This window comes from Antedon mediterranea, chromosome 7 (genome assembly GCF_964355755.1).
Source record: "Antedon mediterranea chromosome 7, ecAntMedi1.1, whole genome shotgun sequence".
Lineage (NCBI taxonomy): Eukaryota > Metazoa > Echinodermata > Crinoidea > Comatulida > Antedonidae > Antedon > Antedon mediterranea.
In genome coordinates this window covers 21,871,169-21,895,043 of record NC_092676.1, presented here as the reverse complement: position 1 = coordinate 21,895,043, position 23,875 = coordinate 21,871,169, and the positions used below count along the sequence as shown (strand labels likewise).

Genomic DNA, 23,875 nt, shown 5'->3' with positions numbered 1-23,875 from the left:
CCTTTCCTTAAATATATGGCAGTAAGTGAGCTGATCAAGCTTACGGATCCTTAAATATGTGGCAGTAGGCCTAAGCCAGCTGATCAATTTTACGAATCCTTAAATAATATATGGCAGTAATCGAGCTGATCAAACTTACGGATCATTAAATGTGTGGCAGTGTGCGAGCTGATCAAGCTTATGGATCCTTAACTGTGTGGCTGAAAGCGAGCTGAACAAGCTTACGGATCCTTAAATATGTGACAGTAAGCGAGCTGATAAATTTTACGGATCCTTAAATGTGTGGGGCAGAAAGCAAGCTGATAAAGCTTACGTATCCTTAAAATAAAAGCAAGCGAGGTCAAGCCATTGACTACATTCAACTGGGTTCTTTCCAATTGAAGACCTTTATAATTCTAGAGATTGAATCCAGAGACTGTTTGTGTGTTTTGGATAAACACTGATCATCCTTCGTGGATATCTAGTCTGTGTGCATGACCTTTTGTTTATCTTTTGTCAATTAAAAAAAAAAAAAAAGTTGAGGATGTTTATCGTGGAGGTCTTTCTTGTTCAGCTCTCTCTGTGCTTCTGTGCTTCTTTAATAAAGATTCGAATTTCAGACAAAAATGATATTCTAGCGTTTCTATTCATGCAGACTAGTATATAAATTACAGTCTATGAAATAAAACGCTATCATCACCACTGCTAAAAAATATTGGTTTATTGATTTTGTTATAAGTATCAATATCAACGTCTATTATTATTCATTAGGGACTTTACGAAACAGGACGGGAAGCCACAGGAGGGTACTCAACGGCTATGCCGACTCTATATGATTTTACGCTCTAGAGCAAACACAAACTATCCGTCGTCCTCTTTTAACCGCCCTGTTTCGTAAAGTCCCTATTAAAATTATTCCGATAGGACCATAATGTAACCACCAGTACGGTTCAGTTGGCTTCAACCGGCCTTCAAGTTTCTTTTTGTTGACGTCATTATGTCAAAATTACCTATGATACACTGTATGTACTGTAGTATACAGCATACTGTATATCCTATGACACCATAACCGTATTAACCGTTATTATGGCATACGTCAGGTTTTTGCGCTCATATTTTAACGTCGTAAGTGTTTTTAATCACAAAGGTCACTTATAATTTATAAAAATGGCGAATTAAAATCTAGTTTCAGGTTGTATTTGTGGTTAGAAACTCAACATTTGGTAACACATCTATCTCACAAAGATCTTCACCAACAGACATAACATGTATATAACTCATTCACACATCAAAGTTAAAAAACTAGTATAATAATGTGAGAATTTAGGCTACAAAATATTTAAACACGGCGCTAACAAAATGAGGTTATTTAGAATGTATATTTTTAAAAATTGAATATAAATATCTTATATAATATATATTTTTGTTGATTTTAAAAATACATATTGAAAACAAAAACGGTGGTGACAAAAGAAAAGAATGATTTATTCGTTTTAAGTAGATTCTATTATTTATGCTAGTTCACTGCACTTATAAATGCACTGCTATTTTTGCCTACAGTAAAACGCGGTGAACTTTGACGTAATACAATAGTTTCTATTATATTGATAACCTTCATATCCAATTATGCCATGGCAAATTATTATAATGTATATTAATCGACCAAATATTCCTTCATAGTTACTAAGAAAGGAAGCCACTTGGAGTTTAGATAAACGTCTACATTGACTATTTACACAGAATGGCTACACAATTCTCAAAGATGAGCGAAAATGCCATTCCCAAGGAAGGAGAGTACGCTGGGTTTGTTGAAATTGAGGGTGATAGATATTTACCTCTAGTGCGGGCAGATATGCATGAGCAAATACGAAAGTTTGTTGTGCGAGACGATGATGTGTATATTGTAACATATTCAAAGGCTGGTAAGTGTAACAAGTAGGGTAGGGGAGGGGACGTTTGATTATTGGTTGAGGTCCACGTGTAACACGAACAAAAAAAAACAAAGCCCATGCATGCATTACAAGACATTTTCTTCCATGGCCTTTTTTCCACAGGAACTCACTGGATGGCAGAGATTGTAAAAACTATTTTAGCAAATGGCGATTATGAAAAAGCAGAAAGGATGTTTGGCATTCATCTAAAACCATTGGAATATATTAACACAATGATTGAACTTGAAAAGAAACCACGTGACAAGCAACGTGTAATTGTGACGCATATTCAAGAAGAACTCTTGCCTAAAGCTGCATTTAACGGAAAAGCAAAGGTATTACGTTTTTTTTTAGTAAAAATTAGTCTCGGGCTGAAAACTCAAATTGATGAAATAAACAACAAAGCCACTGTTTGTTTGGGCTCAGGTTAATGCGATCTACCGATAGAGAGGCAACATTGAACCTGATTTTTCTATTTCAGATTGTTTTTGTTGTTAGAAATCCAAAAGATACCGTGGTTTCTTATTTTCATTTTGCTAAAACTTTCCGGCATTCCGAAGAATTTGAAACATGGGAGAAGTTTCTGCAATGTTTCACGTCTGAAAATAGTAAGTAAAGAAAGAAAATGTCTATATCATTCATCTAAAATGTTATTTTAAATTGTTAAAGTAAACGAGTAATACAAGAGTTACAAAGGTAATTACTTATTGATTAATTTCAAAATAATAGGAGAATTGAACTTTTTATATAAGAATTTTAAATTGGATCCTAAACATTTTAAATATAAGTTTATAACAATACATTAATAATCAAATGTAAATGTTAACAAGTTTTTTCACAGTGCCTGGTCGTTCGTGGTTTAATTTTAACTTAAACTACTGGAAACACAGGAATGAAAAGAACTTCTATCTTACAACTTATGAGGACATGAAACTGGTAAGTGTGAACACTGAGAAACAATTACATGTTGTGAATAAAATAAGTCAATTAATCAATCGTTCCATTTTCAAAGCGCCATTCTAACGACCCTTGTTCATAGCGCTGTCAAAAAGAAAAACATTATAAAAAGTAAGTATTTAGAAGTAACTTAAAAAGTCCAAATCTGACGAGTTTCTAAGATGTAAAGGCATATTGCTCCAGAGCCAGCAGTAATGAAAGTCCGATCTTCTCAGCTATGTTTTCTCATTGGAATGTGCAAGAGCATTTGGTTGCTTGATCTCAGTTCCCTTTTCCTCACTTCGAATGATAATATTTCAGAAAGCTTAAGAAGCGCTGAAATAAAAATTCAGTGATATGTGTATAAACGATGATTACATCAATTAAATGTCTAGGAGTAGGTTAACAATCGTCAACTGTGTCTCGAAAGACATTGAAAATGCAGTTATCATTTCGTTTACAGTACCGATGCGAAAGCTCACTATTGACCAATATGAATAAACATTATAACATAAATAAATTACGAGCAAATAATTACTGTATATGTATCTTTTTTTACAGAACATTCGATCTATTATTGAAGAACTTGCTGTTTTCTTAGGACATCCAACTTCCATAGATACTTTAGAAAAACTCGTAAACATTGCTGATTTTTCAACAATGAAGAAAAAGTATGACGGGAAGTTACCAAAGAATTCGGTTCCAGATAAAGTACGAGAAGCGATTCCATTCTATCTATTACGAAAAGGTAATTTGCTTAAATCTTTCTCTCACAAAAGTATGAAATAAATCCTGCCATGACAGATTTTATGTTGGTCTTTGAAGGAAATAATTCAACCAGATATAATGAGTCTATTACGATCTTAAAATGTACTACAAAATGTGTTCGGTATGAATATTATGAAATGAATATATTTTTAGTAATAAAAGAAAAAAAAATGTGTTCGGCAACGGCGAAATGAACTGACTACTTGCTAAGCCACCAGGAACCGTCGAATCTAGAACCCGTAAAAATTTCAATACATAGCAAAACACAATTAAAGAGGGTCAATTCGATCGTTGTTTTTAAGTGTCTCATATTTTCGAAAACGTTACTGGTGTAGAATAATTTCATAACATAATACCATTCGATACATGAACACTTAACAATAACTGCTGCAGCTGTAATGATGTAGATTGTGACTGACTATTAATAGTTATCTACATACGACTCTAGGTGTATTCAGTACTTTTAATGCATGGTATCATAATGTATAATGTAATAGAGAGTCTTCATGGTTAAAATTTAATTTACAGGTCAAGTCGGAGACTGGAAAAACCAATTTACTGTCGCTGAAAATGAAGCGTTTGATCAATTATACGAAGAGAAAATGAAAGGGTCTAGTTTGAAAGATCGCATCAAATTTCAAATTTAAACATGTATGGGTCAGACGTTCAGTGATAGATACAATTGTATTAGTATAAGCAAAGAGTTGTTTATTAGACGGTTACAGGTAGCATTGTCAGAGCATTTTTTTTATCACTCAGTTTATAGTATTAGAGCTTAGAAAGGAAATATCGCTAAAACAAAACTATTAATAATTTTGATGAATATTTTGCATAAGCGAAAGGAAGGAAAGAAGCTGAACAGACTACAGTATAATAATTCAATCATACTGTGTTTGTTCCGCGAGTTCCGACGTTTACCAATAAGTAGATGGTAAATTACGTAATTTAATTTAATTTCATTTCATTATTTATTTGGTCTATTTAAGTATATACAAAACAAAAAAAACTGAAATTGGGGAGACCAGGGTCAACCTAAGTGAACTTAATCACTTTAGCTGAACCCAACCCCAAAGTCAGTTTACACATAAAAGACATAAAGAAAAAAAAACAGTTACAGCGAATCAAAATGAATATGAACTTTTCTAATGAAGGCTGATGGGCTTTCTAGGACTGCAGCATCTGTCAACGGTCTGGGAAGCTGGTCCCAGACACGGGGTAACCTGATTGCTATAGAATGGAAAAAAGCCTGTGTCCTTGATGCTTGATATCTGAAGCACAAGCGTGCATTATAATGCAGAATATTGACACATGCTTTAGGCCTATTATAAATATTTTCCGTGGAAAATGCGCCTGTAAGGGTAGGTAGATATAATCTGTCGGTCTTTGACCGTAGGTGTGGAGCAACTTTGTCCAATTTAGAATGGAACCGTAATGCGTGTGTCGAGAGTGTACTACAGCCTCACATAGTAGTACTAGGGAAGAGTGACACTCTTGGTAGTACTGTATTTGAAATAGTTTTACTGTTTACAAGTAAATGTTACATTGTGTTAATTTCGGTATTAATTATGGTTAGTATAATTATGTTGAAATGTTAAATTTTGTTTGGAGTTGAGAACAGCTTGTTGATCCCTACAGTATGTGGCTGCTTAAAGCAAACCGATCAATCTTAAACGGATCCATAGCAATCTGTGAACTAACCATGTCTGCACAAACCACTCCCCTCCCCATTCAACCTGTTGTTCAAAATATTGTTTATGCAAGTAGATTTAAATCAATGACTGAATCGTAACACCTGACTGATCTTTTAATGCTAGTGCTTCATTCATAGCTTAATCTCTAATTCCTGTTCTTGATATTACTTTCCGGCCTCAGTACACTATTTACACAGTATGGCAACACAATTCACCGAGCTTAGTGAAAATATCATTCCGAACCAAGGACAGTTTAGTGAATTTATCTTTAGTTGGTTCCGAGCTTTCTCAGGCGTATATATTTCCACGCGACGTACACTGTCACTGAATGATAACTCATACAAAAAGTATATTTAACTCAACTAGAACATTTATTCCTTGAAATTCGATTAATACATCTTTCTACCACTACCAGTCAAGCCTTAATATTCTTTATCATCTTTCCGTTTATCTACTCTGATCTTATTCTCTCGTCTCGTTTATCTACTCTGATCTTATTCTCTCTTCTCCCCTTAATATCTATTACATTCCACTTTTATACTGGATATGCAAATTTTAGGCTTCAGAGGAGGATAACATTTTCCCTCCAAAAATTATACAATTTTGATTGGCTAATAATAAGGCGGACCTGGTCTAAAGCATCCTTCTCTAAACACAGAGAATCACAACATCAATAATATGACATTCCCTTTTTTGGGAAAAAGATTGTGTCAATCTTTCCAAAATTTTAACATTTAAAACCATTTTACTTTAAACTATCTACTAATAACACCTGCTTAAAGCAAACCGATCAATCTTAAACGGATCCATAGCAATCTGTGAACTAACCATGTCTGCACAAACCACTCCCCTCCCCATTCAACCTGTTGTTCAAAATATTGTTTATGCAAGTAGATTTAAATCAATGACTGAATCGTAACACCTGACTGATCTTTTAATGCTAGTGCTTCATTCATAGCTTAATCTCTAATTCCTGTTCTTGATATTACTTTCCGGCCTCAGTACACTATTTACACAGTATGGCAACACAATTCACCGAGCTTAGTGAAAATATCATTCCGAACCAAGGACAGTTTAGTGAATTTATCTTTAGTTGGTTCCGAGCTTTCTCAGGCGTATATATTTCCACGCGACGTACACTGTCACTGAATGATAACTCATACAAAAAGTATATTTAACTCAACTAGAACATTTATTCCTTGAAATTCGATTAATACATCTTTCTACCACTACCAGTCAAGCCTTAATATTCTTTATCATCTTTCCGTTTATCTACTCTGATCTTATTCTCTCGTCTCGTTTATCTACTCTGATCTTATTCTCTCTTCTCCCCTTAATATCTATTACATTCCACTTTTATACTGGATATGCAAATTTTAGGCTTCAGAGGAGGATAACATTTTCCCTCCAAAAATTATACAATTTTGATTGGCTAATAATAAGGCGGACCTGGTCTAAAGCATCCTTCTCTAAACACAGAGAATCACAACATCAATAATATGACATTCCCTTTTTTGGGAAAAAGATTGTGTCAATCTTTCCAAAATTTTAACATTTAAAACCATTTTACTTTAAACTATCTACTAATAACACCTCTATAATATATTTATGCACGGCTTAATCCATCTGCATTTCCATTTAATGATCCTTTCTTGTAAATAACTTTAAATTTATATCCTTGTAAAAACAGAGCCCATCTCATAAGTCTAACATTGGCACCCTTCATTGAGTCCATCCATCTCAATGCCTGGTGGTCAGTATGAACTTGAAATTCACAACCATACAGATAATACTTAAGTTTATTGATAGCCCAAACAATAGAGAGGCACTCTTTTTCTGGCACAGAATATCTCTGCTCATGTACAGATAACTTTCTACTTAAGTACACAATGGGATAATCATTACCCTCACCATCTATTTGGCTCAGCACTGCACCTATGCCATAATTTGAGGCATCGGTTTGCAATATAAACATTTTATCAAAATTTGGGGCTTTTAATACATTATCATCAGTAAGTCGTTTCTTTAAAGTTACAAAGGCATTTTCACATTGTTCATTCCACTTAACGGTATTACTTTTACTCTTTAAAGTTAAATCAATCAATGGCTTAGCAATATCGGCATAGTTCTGTACAAATTTTCTGTAATAGCCAGTTAATCCGAGAAATGATCGGACTTGTTTCTTAGACAAAGGTCTGGGGAACTTTTCCACAGCCTCAACCTTATCAATCATGGGTCTAATTTCTCCATTACCAATCTTATGCCCCAGAAATTCTACCTGTGCATAGGCAATTTTACATTTCAAAGGCTTTGCTGTCAATCCAGCACTACTTAATCTTTCTAATACATCATTCAAATGAAAAATATGATCTTTCCAAGTTTGACTATAAATACATATGTCATCTATATATGCCTTAGCATATCCCTCAGTACCTTGTAATACCTTATCCATTAATCTTTGGAAAGTACTAGAGCTATTTTGCATACCAAATGGAAGTACATTGTAACAATACTGTCCAAATTGTGTAATAAATGCTGATTTGTCTTTGGTCTTAGGATCCAGAGGCACCTGGTAAAATCCTTTAGTTAGATCTAACGTAGTTATGTATATTGCGGATGATACCTCATCCAACATTTCGTCTATGCGAGGCATAACATAAGGGTCAAATTGTGTAGTCTTATTTAGTGATCTAAAATCTGTCACCATTCTAATTTGATTCTGGCCTTTCTTCAGGGCAATAATAGGTGCAGCATAGGCACTAACTGTAGGTTCTATTATACCCATAGCCAACATACTATCTAATTCCTCTTTCAATTTACCCTTTAATGCTTGGGGCGTTCTATATGCCCTATGCCTTATAGGCATTTCACCATTAGTCTTAATTTCATGTGTCACTAAGTGAGTTCTACCTGGTACATCCGAGAATACATTCTGTTGGTACTTTAACAATTCTGTTAATTGTTTAGTTTGTGTATCATTTAAATTACTACTAACGTTAACATCTCTCCATGTTTGTGATTGATGATAAGACAATCCTATGTCTATTTCACTATCTAACTCATTGTCATGGACTGTTTCATTTAAGTCTACTTCTTCTATCGACTGAACATTTGTTACTACATAATAACCATCTTTACTTATTTCTACTTTATCATACCATCTCTTTAACATATTAACATGTAGAATTTGTTTTTCTTTTCTTCTACCTCCTATGTATATTTCATAATTTACATCATTGACCTTTTTTGTAACAGTGAAGGGGCCTTGCCATTTACTGTCTAACTTACTATTTCCTACTGGAAGGAATATCAACACTTTGTCCCCTTCTACAAATTCTCTATCAATAGCATTCTTGTTATAATTGTGGGACATAATTTCTTGTTGTTCAAGTTTGTTTACATTAGCATCTTTCATTAATTCCTCCATTTTTTCTCTTATTTCTAACATGTATTTGATAACATCAGTAGATGTTTCTTCATCTTCTACCCAATTACTTTTGAGTAAACTCAAGGGTCCCCTCACCTCTCTACCATAAAGCAATTTAAAAGGTGAATGGCCCGTCGCTTTACAAGGAACTTCTCTGTATGCAAACAGAAAGGGGGGTATGTAGTTATCCCAATTTTTTCTTTGCTTAACTGTAAGTGTCCTTATCATATTTTTCAATGTACCGTGAAATCTTTCAACAAGCCCATTGCTTTGGGGGTGGTACACTGTAGTCTTTAATTGATTAATCCCCAACATACTACATATAGATTGCATAATTGAAGACATGAAATTAGTTCCTTGATCATGTACAATCTCTTCGGGTAATCCTACTCTAGTAAAGACGTTCTATTAGAGCCCTGGCTACTGTTTCAGCTCTAACATTGGGTAACGGGATAGCATCCGGATATCTCGTAGCATAGTCAATTATAGTAAGCATATATTTGTTATTACGGCTTGTTCTAGATAAGGGTCCAACAATATCTATCGCTATACGTTTAAATGGTGTACTTATAATCGGTAATGGTATCAAAGTATGTTTCCTTTTACTTTTACCCTTATCTACCTTTTGGCATTCCTTACAGACTTTACAATAGACTACCACATCTTTAAATATACCTGGCCAATAGAATTGGTTCAGGATCCTACTTTTAGTTTTCTCAACACCCATGTGACCTGCAAATGGCACATTATGACCTAAGTGTAATACACCCTGTCTACACTGAGTGGGTAATACAATCTGTTCCACTTGGTTATTCTTATCTTTAATACTACTCCAATTTCTCATCAATATACCTTGTCTCATAAAGAAACATACCCTATGCTGACCTATTTCTTCTATAGGGACTACCCTGTCAAACACTCCTTTGAGTGAGTCATCCTTAGTTTGCAATTTGATCAGTTCTTGTTTAGTTAGGTTCAGCTTGTGCTGTTGTTCATAAGTTTTATGTTTGACGGTTTTATCTTTAGCTTTATCCTCATTTTCGTCAAACAAATTATTCATTTCTGTTCCATTCATATCATCTAAACACTTAGTTTTATTTACTTTGTTGTCATTTACTACTGTTTTCAACAATTGTACATTAGTTTCTTTAGGCGGCTCTTCTATCGGCTTAAAGTTACTATCTTTCCCTAACAATATCATTTCGTCTTGTCTTCTAACATCATTTTCTATTCTGGCTTGCTCCCTAGTTAGGACGAACATTTCTTTAGCCATTGTTTCCCCACAATTCTGGTCCAAATCATGACCCAATAACATGTCCCTCTGTAATCCTTCGATTACGGCTACAATCACTTTTCCTGTCACTATCTTACTTTCTATAGCTACCTCAGCTAAGGGGACGGTAATATCGCCTCCTATACCTCTTAACGTAACCCATTTTCCTGGCAAGTAACATTTGTTAGGCACTAGACTTTCCTTAACAGCTGACTGGGTACATCCCGAGTCTCTAAGCATAGTTATATCCTGTCCTTCTAATTTTCCTGGTATTGTACATTTCTCCATTTTATTTTCTACACTATCTATAACTACTTGGGGTCTATCTGATTTTAGTCCTTCACATCTTAAGCCATCTTTCACATTCGGGCCCTTCTTAGTGTCACTAGTCTTTCCTTTTGCTACCATCTTAGGACAATCCCCTATTTTATGTCCCTTCTCTTTACAATTAAAGCATAGGCCATTAATCCATTCATTTGAAGGTTCTCTCTGTTGGAAATTTCTACCATAGTTATGGAATTTGCCTCCCCTTCCGCGATACCTATTGTATCCTTGCTGCCTAGCTCCAGGGTTATTCTGAGTCGTACTATTCTTAGGTTTACTATTTTCTTGACCCTTATAATACGTAGGCTTATTTTCAGAATTTACGGCATTCCAATAGCCACGGCCACCTCTATTAGCTATATAATCATCGGCTATCATAGCCATATAATAGCTCTTATTTACTTGTTTATCTCTAAGATAAAGCCTCAGATCTTCAGGCATTTTATCAAGTGCCTGTTCCATTATAATCATTTCAATAATGCCTGCAGCATCATCTTCTTTTACATTAGCACATTTCATCCAACATTTTAAATAATGGGAGAGCTCATTCAGCCATTCCCTGATGGACATATCTTTAACTCTGTTTGAATTTCTAAATTTAAATCTGTAGGTCTCTGCGGACACATCATACTTTTCTAAGATTGCCTTCTTTAAGGTATCATAATCTACACATTCTTTTACGGTTAAGGATGCATATGCTGTCCTAGCTTTACCAGACAGTTCAGGTGCTAACCTAGCGGACCACGTATTCTTATCCCAACCTGTGGCTTCTGCCAAGTGTTCAAATGTTCTAAAATATATATCAATATCATCTGATTCCTTCAAAGTAGGAACCTTTACCTTCATTTCATCTACTATATTCCTAGCATTATTGTAGCTAGACCTATTTTCTAATTCCATCATTTTCACTCTTTCTTGTGATTCAATTTTTCTTTGCTCTATATCTGCTTCTAATCTTAATTGGTATTCTAACTTTTTGTTTTCGGCCTCGAACTTCATTCGAAAATATTCGAGCATCATATCTTTAGGCATACCGCCGGGTATTTCGGGCAAATCAATATCCCTAGCCATTTTATCATATATATTTCATTGACTTGGTCAACCTCTTCTTGGTCAACCATATCTTCCCTAGTATCTTTGTCTGACATAGTCTTATCTATATTTTTACCCGATCTTAAAGTTGTCATGCTAATAACAATTTTACTAATGAAATATGTAAACTTATGTATACAAAATATGTTATAAAAGTATTTGTATTACCTTGATTCCATTCAGATATGTAAAAAATATGAAATCCACATGAATTTTTAAATGCAATACAATCTAAGACATTAATTTACTTCAAAGTCACAAACAACGTTCCAAGTTCGCTCCGTACAAAAATTTACTTTCGAAATAAAAAATAGTTTACAAAGTCAGCTTTGCAAATCTTCTCAAAATTTACTGGGCTTCCTTCTGTTACTTCAGTCTTCTTCTTTCAGATCTCGGTGAATATATACAGTATCTCCGATGAATATCCAGCAGTCTTACTCTTGAGCTCAACAGTACTTCTTCTTCGTTGTAATATCCAAACAACGCACGGTATAAAAACTGTCAGGAATCCAGATCTTCGTAACCATTTAACTTTTTGGTTACTGATATAACAGGCCCGTAGAGTAGGCACTGTCACTTCTTCTTCTTCTTCTTCTTGATACTTAAATCATGTAAACAAAAATTTTCACCGCTGCCACCATGTAGTGAATTTATCTTTAGTTGGTTCCGAGCTTTCTCAGGCGTATATATTTCCACGCGACGTACACTGTCACTGAATGATAACTCATACAAAAAGTATATTTAACTTAACTAGAACATTTATTCCTTGAAATTCGATTAATACATCTTTCTACCACTACCAGTCAAGCCTTAATATTCTTTATCATCTTTCCGTTTATCTACTCTGATCTTATTCTCTCGTCTCGTTTATCTACTCTGATCTTATTCTCTCTTCTCCCCTTAATATCTATTCAAAGAATATATATCACAAGAATGAGTAATCCGCGATTTTCCCTGTAACAGTAATATTGTCCATGTGGTAGGGCGCCGCCATAAGTGTGGATGTATCTGGGATGTATACAACTTTTTGTGAAGGTTTCACTAATCAAAGGCTGGACCACCGGAGTATTTTCCGATGATAAAAATGTTATCAACTACATGCCAACATCATGTTAAATACTATTTGGATATTTAATTGTTCGTTTTATGCAATTTATTTAGTAAAAACTGCCGTATAAACAGTTTGCTTTATCAACCGGGCGCTACGATAGCGTGACCGGGCGTGTTGGTGTTTACGCGTTTTCACGAAGGATAGTTTAATAATATTCCTATATTTAACTTGTTTCTGGTAAAACAAATAAATGTTAATGACATTTAACATTTTTTCCTATTAATAACATGTGTTTTATACTAATTTATATCATAAAAACAATACTTAATTTACCGGGCGTACAGTAGTACACGGCAATGGTAAAGAATATGCCGTGCTGAGTAATATTCGTTGATTTTTGGTGTTGCTGTGTTAGGCCTTTTTTGTGAACTAACTTAGCATGCTAGTAAATAATTGTCTGTAAAAGTGAATAAACACTAGTTTGTTAATAAATATGTGTTATAAAATAGTTTACAATTGCAAAAACTATCATCATAATTCTATTTAATGCGACATGTATCATGTCTATTAAATCAAGTCTTATTTAGTATGTATACATCCGCCCTTATGAGGGCGGGCATCATTCACTGGAGCTCTCTGTTACAAGTTTCTCATGCAAAAATCGCGGAATACTCATTCTTGTGATATATATTCTTTGATCTATTACATTCCACTTTTATACTGGATATGCAAATTTTAGGCTTCAGAGGAGGATAACATTTTCCCTCCAAAAATTATACAATTTTGATTGGCTAATAATAAGGCGGACCTGGTCTAAAGCATCCTTCTCTAAACACAGAGAATCACAACATCAATAATATGACAGACAGTATGCTGGGTTTGTGGAAATTGAGGGTGATAGATATTTACCCCGAGTGCGAGTGGATATGCCTGAGCGAATACGGAAGTTTATCGTGCGCGATGATGATGTGTTTATTGTAACATACTCAAAGGCTGGTAAGTGATAGTTCTGAATATTGTATTTTTTACTTATTTTTATTATATCCTTCCTCTAGGCTTATTCAATCAATTAGTTGAGGGCGCATCATGAGTTAGCAACCGTATAAACAGTGCTCCGTCTTCATTAAAAATAAAGTAAGGTTTTGCCAAAAATAGCCATAAGACAACTGTGCTACATAAGTGAGTATTACAATTTGGTTAATGCTGTCATCGTCTTTTGATCTAAAACTAAGAAAATGGTCAGAAAAAAGGACCAAACTGAACGTACCCCTCCGGACACCTCAACGACCCAGGCGACACCCACCGAAGAAACCAGCGAAATCCAGTTATTAAGGCGGGAAATTAAAACGCTAACAACTGAAATGCAAACAAAACTAGACTCTGTACTTAAAAATCAAACCTCAATTATGAATAGAATTGACTCAATGGAGGCAAAACAATTAGATATGGAGAAATCCATTACGTTTACCTCCGAGTCAATCAACGATCTTGAAAAGAAAGTAACAACGTATGATAGCGAAATGAAAGATATTTCAACAACACTTGAAACAGAAAAGAAAAAAATTACCAGTATACAAAATGATATTCTGAATCTTGAACGGTATTCAAGGAGTTTTAACCTGAGATTTGGTGGGATAACTGAGGAACCAAACGAAGATGCAACAAAAAAGATTAAGGAATTACTAAATAAAACACTCAACCTAAACGACATCGTCATTGAAACGGCTCATCGCACAGGAAAACCATCAACAATAAGTGGTAAGCCAAGACATATCATTGTTAAATTTATATATCGACCACAGAGATTTGAAGTACTCGGAAGAGCTAAGTCTATACTGAAAAATTCCGAGATGTTTGTACTAGAAGATATGCCAGTAGCAGATATTATCAAAAAGCGAGGCCTGCGAGAAGTTATGAAGAAAGCGTATGAAGAAGGTAAAAAGACTGTATTCAGAAATGGCAACCTTTACATTAACGGTAAAATGTATACATAACTTCTTTATTTTCGTTCGTTTGTTTTTAATTGAATTCAATTTGTGACTATATCCTGCCTAACTATAACAGCATTAAACCATATGCAGAAAATGGGTATCACTTATTGTATCCACTAGGAGAATTCAAACTGTACGGAATTGAAACATCAACACGATCGCGATTATGTGTTTACATAACCTAAACATTAGCAGGTGAAAGAATTGGCACACTGACTTAAATACCATGTTACGTAATCTGTTGCTGTGTTGTGTGTCACATACTTTGCCTATTTTTTAATCAAGTAGTGAAAAACTCAATTGCTTAACACAATACACGACTCCCTATTGCTTTCATTCACACACTATTAAGTATTATGATTTGGATTAAGAATGGGATAAAATTGGAACGATGTGGGTTGGTGGGGGAGGGGTTGGGGGATGATGGGGTTGGGGGATGGTGGGGTTGAGGGTGGGTGAAAATAGGATTAGTGCTGTAATTAAGATTTATCACTGTGTTTACACATTTCGCACTCAATTGTTTTTACTTAGCAAAATATATGTATACTAATAATATGACGGAGCAACCACATTGTTCGGTTGACCTGAATTAGTTATCTTAATTATACTGGTTTTTTTTGTTTTTTTTTTGTTTTTTTTTTTAAATCTTTTCTCTGACCATTCTTCTTTTTTAAACTTTAAAATTGCATTATGATATTTAGCTTAAATGACATTAACCATAATGATGATATCAATATTGAAGAAACTAAATATTACCAGATAAACGATTTTAATCTAAGTTTTAAGAACTCGATACATGCCAATCACTTCTCCATTCTAAGCCTGAACTGCCGTAGCATGGTCAACAAATTTGATGATATTTTGAATCTGATTAATTCAATAAATCACTCCTTTTCAATTATTGCCCTAGAAGAAACATGGATTTCTCCTAATTCTACAACATCACTGTACGAAATACCAAAATATACATTTATCCATAAAGATAGGATAGGACGAAGAGGAGGAGTTGCCCTTTATCTATCAGAAACCCTTAGTTACGAGATGCGAAATGACCTCGCTTCAATACTGACCGAAGGAGAATCTATATTTATTGATGTTAAAATAGAAAATAAAACAATATCTTGCGGAGTAATATATAGGCCCCCTGATACAAATGTACAAACTTTCAACAATCAGTTGTCAATAGTCATGCAGATGATTAACAAAGAAAATAAGCTAGCATACATTACTGGTGATATGAACTTAGACATTAGTCAACACATGAGAGACAAAAACATCGAATCCCACCTTGACAATATCCAGTCCCAGTCCTTCACTTTTCTTATTAATAAGCCCACAAGAATAACAGAAAACTCTGCTTCCATAATAGATAATATTCTCTACAATTCCCATCTAACAAATAACATAAACACTGGTATCATATATTCGGATATATCCGACCACCTTCCAATATTCTGCATAAACACATCCGAAACTCACCATTATCATAACAACGTATACTGTTATAAACGCGAAAATAAACAGTACAACATTGATCATTTTAAGCATGAACTTGCAAATCAACAGTGGCAGGATGTCCTAGAATAAAATGACGCAAACAAAGCATATCAACATTTTTCCACAACTCTGCAATCATTAGTTAATATATGCTTTCCAATAAAAAAGATTAAACTCAAAGCTAATAAACTTCAATCTCCTTGGATAACGGAATCAATTGCTAAGTCAATTGTTACTAGAAACAAATTATATAGCAAATACAAACGTAGACCGACAAACATAAATAAATCTAAATATACAAACTATAGAAACGTACTTACCAATATTATTAGAAAACGAAAAAAGGAATACTATTTTAATAAATTTGAAAAAAATAAAAATAATATAAAAGAAACGTGGAATGCCATTAATCAACTTTTAGGTAGGAAGACAAAATCCAAACTGCCATCAAACCTAAAACATGGGACAGAGACATACACTAACCCAGAAACAAAATCCGATGCATTCAATTCTTACTTTATTAATATTGGGAAACAATTAGCTGACAAAATTAACCATGATAACAACCCTGCCATTGATCCAACGTCATATTTGACTGGTAACTACCTTAATTCTATGTATTTCAGACCCACAACAGAATACGAAATAATGACATACATTAATGAATTAGAAACAGATAAAACACCAGGTCACGATGATATCAGTGCTTACTATATCAAGTACAATCCCGTCTACCTTACAAAACCTATTTCACACTTAATAAACGTTTCGCTCGCCACTGGCCGATTCCCTGATGAACTAAAATGTGCCAAAACTATACCTGTTTTTAAAAGTGGCGATAGGCAAAACCTTAATAATTATCGACCCATATCAATCTTACCATGTCTTTCTAAAATATATGAAAGAGTTGTCTACGACCAAACCATTTCATACCTTAATAAATACAACATAATAAATCAATCTCAATATGGATTCCGACAAAAACATTCAACTGCACATGCTCTACTACACACACTAGAAAAAATAACATCAGCAATTGATAACAACTCATTCATTATAGGTGTTTTCCTAGATCTGTCGAAAGCTTTCGATACGATCGATCATAGAATACTAATCAATAAAATGAAATGCTATGGCATACGTGGTATTGTGTTAGACTGGTTCAGGAGTTACCTAAACCACAGAACTCAGTATGTTACTATTGAATCACACAAATCAATAAAAAGAGAAGTAAAAGTTGGTGTTCCACAGGGATCTATCATTGGCCCATTGCTATTTTTGTTATTTATAAATGACATATTTTGTGTAAGCAAAGTTGTCGAACTTATTATATTCGCGGACGATACAAACATATTCCTCAAACATAATGACCCCATAGTTGCATGTAATATACTAAACTGCGAATTACAACGACTAACCACTTGGTTTAGAGCTAACAAACTCTCAATTAATACAAATAAAACTAAATACATAATCTTTAGAGGGCGCCAGAATTCAACCGACTTCACAGACATGCAACTATACGTAAATAACACCACACTTGAAGAGGTAACCCATATCAAATTCTTAGGAGTTACCTTAGACAAATTTTTGTCCTTCTGTACCCATATTGATGGCATTGCAAACAAAGTTTCAAAGATAATAAGAATTCTGAATAAATTAAAGTATTTTTTACCATATATGACTCTATTGCAAATTTATAAATCTATAATCCTTCCCCATTTAACGTATGCAATAGTAGTATGGGGCTCCTTCGGACCAAGTAAATTAAACCGACTTCACATCCTCCAGAAAAAAGCACTACGAATTATATGCAAAGTCCACTATCAACATCCTTCCCAACCGCTATTTATACAAACCAACACATTAAATATATTCGATCTTTATAAAAAACATATGGCAATACTACTCTTCCAATTTCATAATAAACAGCTCCCAATTACGTTTGACACTTACTTTCAAACAATTGAATCAACACATAATTATGATACCAGGAATAAAAAAAACTATACCACTGTACTAAAAAGAACCAAAATAGGACAACAGAGTATATGCTATAGGGGTGCCAAGACATGGAATAGCATTGAAAACTCAGTAAGAGAAATCAAGAGTATAGGACTATTTAAAAAAACAATTCATACTAATCTCCTCAAAAAATATTCTAATACCTAAAATCACAACGTATTAGGAACAAAATATTTTTCATTATCGATTTCTTTTTTTTTTCTTTTTTTTTATGAATGATCTATTCTGGTCATATTTTTGAAATTGTTATTACATATATAATAATATATATATTTTTTTTATTATTCAACTGTCATTTATGATTATTGCTTATTGTCTCTATTGTTTACATATATATTTACTAATTGTTATTGTTTCTATTGTAATTTATTTATTTATTTATTTTTTCCAATTTTTAATTGTTACATAGGACATCACATTTTAAAGCTTTGCTCATAGTGATGCCCGATTCAATCAATCAATATATAACTTTTGTTTAAAACCATGTTCAACTGTAGGCCGTTGCCAATATACAGTAATCTCCCTAAACACTGCTACTTTTAATACTTACAATATTATATGTTTTCATCCTTTCCATTGATTGTAAACTTCTAATTAAACTTTCCAGTATTTTATTATTCAACTTCGGTTTCCAATAATATTCAATATAAACAAATACTTTTTATTATTATCATTACTGTAAATAATCATTGTATATATTTTATAATTAATATCTATATTGGTCTTGTTTTTTTGTAAAAATCTACTGTAATATTATATCTTATTGTGGTTACCATTATAACAAATGTACGATTGATTGAATAAAGTTCACATATATATTCAACAATTGCAAGAACAAAGAATGCGAATTACGAAAGAGATGTATGTGAAGCAACCCTGAAGTAGTTGCGTCTAGGACCAAGTGTGAGGCCTCCGACAATATATAGTGTACTAATTGTAGTCATGATCAGAGTGTAATGCCGGCCGCAATTATAAATTGGGCAAAAGTCGGGAGGTTCCTGGAAATACTATATTATGGGATGGGAGAAAACATGTGAGATGAATGGATATTGAATAAAGAAAGTAAAACTACATAGGATCTTGTTTGTGCGTAAAACTGTATAGGCTATTTATATAAGGAAATAGAAGCCATCACAATCAGGAACAACATTATGTATAGAAATAATTTTTTTTTTTAAAGGGAAATAACATTCATTACATAGTTAACAAAAAAAAAAGACACAAATAAATACGAAAAAAAAAAACAATACTTTATGATACTGTTGCAGTCATGAGATAACATTCTTTTTTTCTTTATGTTCTACACATTCCTATTTTCTTCCGTCTTCTGTTTTTCGACTTCTGTTCTTCAGTCTGCTCTGGATACGTTATCTTTTAGTTCCTCCAATGTCTTCTCCAATGGAATTGTATTCTTCTGGAATCACTTTCTTTTCCCTTTTTGCACCCTTTTATATCAATTTATTTTATTATAGGCCTTTTAATTTGCATTTAAAGCAAAACACTCGACTGATACTTGTTAAAACATTTCATTGACTACTAAAATAGAAATGGTAGTCGGCCAGTTTTTGCCTGCTTTCTAGATGCCAGTAAGGCTTTTGATTGGGTCAATCACAAGGCTCTTTATAGTAAGCTCATTAATAGTGGTATGAATCTTTGTATTGTCAAATTGCTCAAATGTTGGTATGAGAAACAGAGTTTTGTGATACGTTGGGGGTCTCTGTTTCAAATCCATTTACAGTATAGAATTTGCCAGTGTAGGGTTATGTCCCCTCTACATATGTTAGTACTCTTAACTCTAGACTAAATGGATTGAAACAGGGTTGTCAATGTATTATTTTGAATTCATCTTAGTTATGTGGATGACCTTGTTTTACTTGCTCCCTCAGTTGATGGTCTCCAACAACTGGTAAGTGTTTGTGAAGGTAATTCCATTACTAAACTTTTTGGTAAAACACATGTTTAGGTTGAGAAAGGTACATATCTTGGTCATATTCTTATGTGTGATTGCAGTCAAAATCATGTTTTCAAGTTATTACAAATTAAAAGATAAGCATGTTTTCCATAGAATTGCAAGATCAAAAGTGGAGTGACTCATAGTTGTCTTACTTCCAACAACAGTCAACAATTCAGAAATATTTCTGATCACGTAGGGGCGGAATTTTTTCTAAGATGTAATGCAATCAAGGAAGACCTTGATGCAATTAATAAATTAGTAATTCGATGTTGTGTTTTTTTGTCAACATTTACTGTCAAATTTTTCTAGCCTACATGTTAATTTTTTTAAAACAGGAAGTCATTGGATGGCAGAGATTGTAAAAAGCATTTTAGCAAATGGCGATTACGAAAAAGCAGAAAGGATTTTTGGAATTCATCTGATACCATTGGAATATTTGGACATAATAAATAAATGTGAACAGACATCACGTGACCATCAACGCGTAATTGTGACGCATATTCACGAAGAACTCTTACCTAAAGCTGCATTAAACGGAAAAGCAAAGGTACTTATTTTTAGTAACACATTTTCATTAACATCATTCATCAACAGACTGGAAATGTTTATAAATTATAATACTGGGTAACTACTTTAAAAAAACATATACACCTACCTAGCACAACAGTGATGAAGGGCTAGTACTACCCGAAAGCTCTGCATATTTTTCTGGCTGTTTTGCATTTAGCTTTTTGCTTAATTAGTTTATTTGTTTATCTCCATTGAGATCCAGCTAGTGATACTCAGCAGTGTCATTATTCAGTAATTTTGAAGATACTAGCTTGCTAAAAGATTCAACGCTTTAGTTTAAAGCAACATTTAATATGATTACCTTGTCTATCTCAGATTGTATTTCTGGTTAGAAATCCAAAAGATTCTGCGGTTTCGTATTTTCATTTTGCACAACCTTTCCGGCATTCCGAAGAATTTGAAACTTGGGACAATTTCTTGCGATGTTTCATGTCTGAAAATAGTAAGTAAATAATTCTTCTTTCTTTAACTCGGGGAGTAAGACATTTTTACTGTTTTTTCTTTAATGTACGATTTGGGCAATTTCTGGTTTAGTTACACACCAACGTAAATGTACCAAAGCCAACGTACCTGTGTAAATAAATAACTAACTTAATCCCTGTTACTAAAAAACAACGACTAAATTAAACAAGCAACAACAGATAAATATCTTGGATGACATAACTTTTATATCAAACTTTTTAAATTAGATCCAATATATTTTAAATAAAAATAATAATTAATTAATTTCTCAGCAAAAAATGGCATATATATTCCGTTAGTTTTCTTTCACTTTAAATGAAAAATACCATTAAGGAATTATCTATAATTACAATTTCTTATCATTCCACATTTTGCAAACATCACCTTAGTATGCATGCCTTTAAAAACATATATATAATGTTTTTACAGTGCCTGGTCGATCTTGGTTTAATTTTAACTTAAACTACTGGAAACACAGGAATGAAAATAACTTTTACTTTACAACTTACGAGGATATGAAACTGGTAAGTGTGAACACTGGAAGTGTGATTACAGTACATGGTGGGGTTTCAACATAACATATTTCTGCATGCGTAATCGTAATGCTAGAGTTTTAAAAATAATGACGTAATATCGGCATCAATCAACAACTAATTATCGCCATAATCGCATTCGCCGTGACCTAACCACCACACTGTTTAAATTAACAAGTGGTATAAGGATGAGCAATTTATTTTTCCTCCTTTATTTTATCATACGCTTGCGTATAAGCCCATTATCTGGACTGAATTTTGTCGATTTAATGATTTTTTTAACTGCATTTTGTCGATTTAAATAAAAAACAATAATAAATGACCAATCATGACAAAGTAAAGTTTTGCATGTTTTCATTTCCTTCTTATGATGTTCTTTCTTCTACTGTAAAACCTAACTTTACTAACGCAGAAATCCGCGTGTCTAGGAGGATGTTGATCATCGTCGAATGTGTCTCGAAAGCGAGATAACAGTCTTAAATTTCCTTCTCATTTCGTGCTGACTATTGACCAATATCCAACAACATTATAACATAAATAGGCTTAGTATTTCCGAGCATATAATGATCTGTAACCCTTTTTGTAGAATATTCGATCTGTTATTGATGAACTTGCAACTTTCTTAGGACAACCGACATCCACAGAGACTTTAGATAAACTCGTAAACATTGCTGATTTTTCAAGAATGAAGAACAAGTTTGACGGAAAGTTACCAAAGAATTCGGTTCCAGATAAAATACGAGAAGCGATTCCATTCAAACTATTGCGAAAAGGTATTTGAATTAAATTCTTCCATAACAGATTTGTGTTGGTTTTCGATGGAATTAATAAAACTATGTCTAATGAGTAGTCTATTACTGTACTATCCTAAAATGTGCTACTATACTATACAACAATTGGATGTAACAATGTATCCAATCTTACAACGGTGAAATGAACCGGCTACTAGCAACACTGTATTAATAAAAAAAAGAATCAATCAATCAATCAATACTTTGTATTGCTTTCCATTTCAATTTATTTAAAAAACTCATCTAAAATTACAATACAAATTTGAAAGCGCAATTTAATTCATTAAAAAAATCAAAGAGAGTTGATACGATCGTTATTTTAAAGGGTCTCTTACAGTTGTAATGGTGCCACAGACGCCATGGGTCGTTACCGTATTCAATCAATTCATAACACAATTTTACCATTCGATACATGAACACATACTAATATAATAATGCTGCAGTTGTGAAAAGGTAGATTGTGACTGATTATAGATACAAGTCTAAGTGTGCTATGCTATCACTTAGTCCGTATCTAGAACAATTTACTATGTATTAGAGAACAATTCATTATTTTTTAAACTTAATTTACAGGTCAAGTCGGTGATTGGAAAAACCAATTTACTGTCGCTCAAAATGAAGCTTTTGATAAATTATACGAAGAGAAAATGAAAGAGTCTAGTTTAAAAGATCACATCAAATTTGAAATTTAAAATCGCAGTGGTCTACTTTATTATGACGGGTAATAGGTGTGGTAGATTAATGGTAACAGGTCTTAGTTATTGTTGGTATTGTTACTTTATATTATATATCATTGGCTGACAACTTTTATCGTATTAGCCAATCAGTTTATAATAGAAGAGTATAATTAAAATGAAGATCTAAATATGAAACACAAGTGACTCGAACAATAAATCGTTATATTTTTGCAAGTTAAAACGAGTGATGCACAGTTAGTTTTACAGAACAGACGTAATTTAAACAAGTGCAGCCGATGAATCGAATTGCGGGACTCTGGTATGGAAAACAAACCCGTATAGATTGTTATACTGACCCTTGAAACAGCATTTATCCGTTCCCTTTTATAATAGCGAATATTTGTTAATTTGATTTCATTATTGCTGTTTCCAATAATATACAAATCCTGCCATAGCGAAGGAAGTAAACAAGTAATAACTATATCAAACGTTACATGGCTGTGAACGTGTTTTGTGTGGTGGATGTTGCTGCAGCATGTCCATTTGGATTAGTTTTTCGAAAACTTACGGATACGATAACAAAAACACGATACGTCATACCAGGGAAGAGTGAAATTCACTCTTCTCTGGTCATACATAAATGTGTTTACATTTGACGAACATCAGCACATACTCGTAAGTCCAACATAAATTTAGTTTTTATCTCTTATATCACATTGAATCAAGAATGCTTATGATGTATATTTTTATTATTATTATTTATTTAATTTCTGATATAAACATAGACCCTGAATAATAATATTGAAAGTAGTTCATTAAAAATGGTATGTCAAATTGACGAAATTCAAGAAGTTTTTTAAAGTTATCGTACATTGATTTTATTCTAGGCGTAGTCAAGCAACC

The 23,875-nt window shown here is 33.3% G+C and overlaps 1 protein-coding gene across 1 annotated transcript; it reads left to right on the top strand.

Annotated features, from left to right (window-relative positions):
- Positions 1-1,619: 1,619 nt before the first annotated feature.
- On the top strand, positions 1,620-23,772 carry LOC140055275 (uncharacterized). The gene is made up of 10 exons (XM_072100574.1): positions 1,620-1,901; positions 2,034-2,245; positions 2,392-2,518; positions 2,752-2,846; positions 3,408-3,594; positions 20,275-20,486; positions 20,825-20,951; positions 21,401-21,495; positions 22,091-22,277; positions 22,869-23,772. Exons 1-10 carry the CDS (start codon positions 1,721-1,723, stop codon positions 22,985-22,987), a joined length of 1,542 nt encoding a protein of 513 aa, XP_071956675.1. The 5' UTR covers positions 1,620-1,720; the 3' UTR covers positions 22,988-23,772.
- Positions 23,773-23,875: the final 103 nt, after the last annotated feature.

Coding starts and splice junctions, on each gene's coding strand:
- LOC140055275 (XM_072100574.1), top strand. CDS start 1,721: ATGGCTACACAATTCTCAAAGATGAGCGAAAATGCCATTCCCAAGGAA. Junction 1,902..2,033: donor TGTAACATATTCAAAGGCTG/GTAAGTGTAACA, acceptor TTTTTTCCACAG/GAACTCACTGGATGGCAGAG. Junction 21,496..22,090: donor CTTACGAGGATATGAAACTG/GTAAGTGTGAAC, acceptor CCCTTTTTGTAG/AATATTCGATCTGTTATTGA.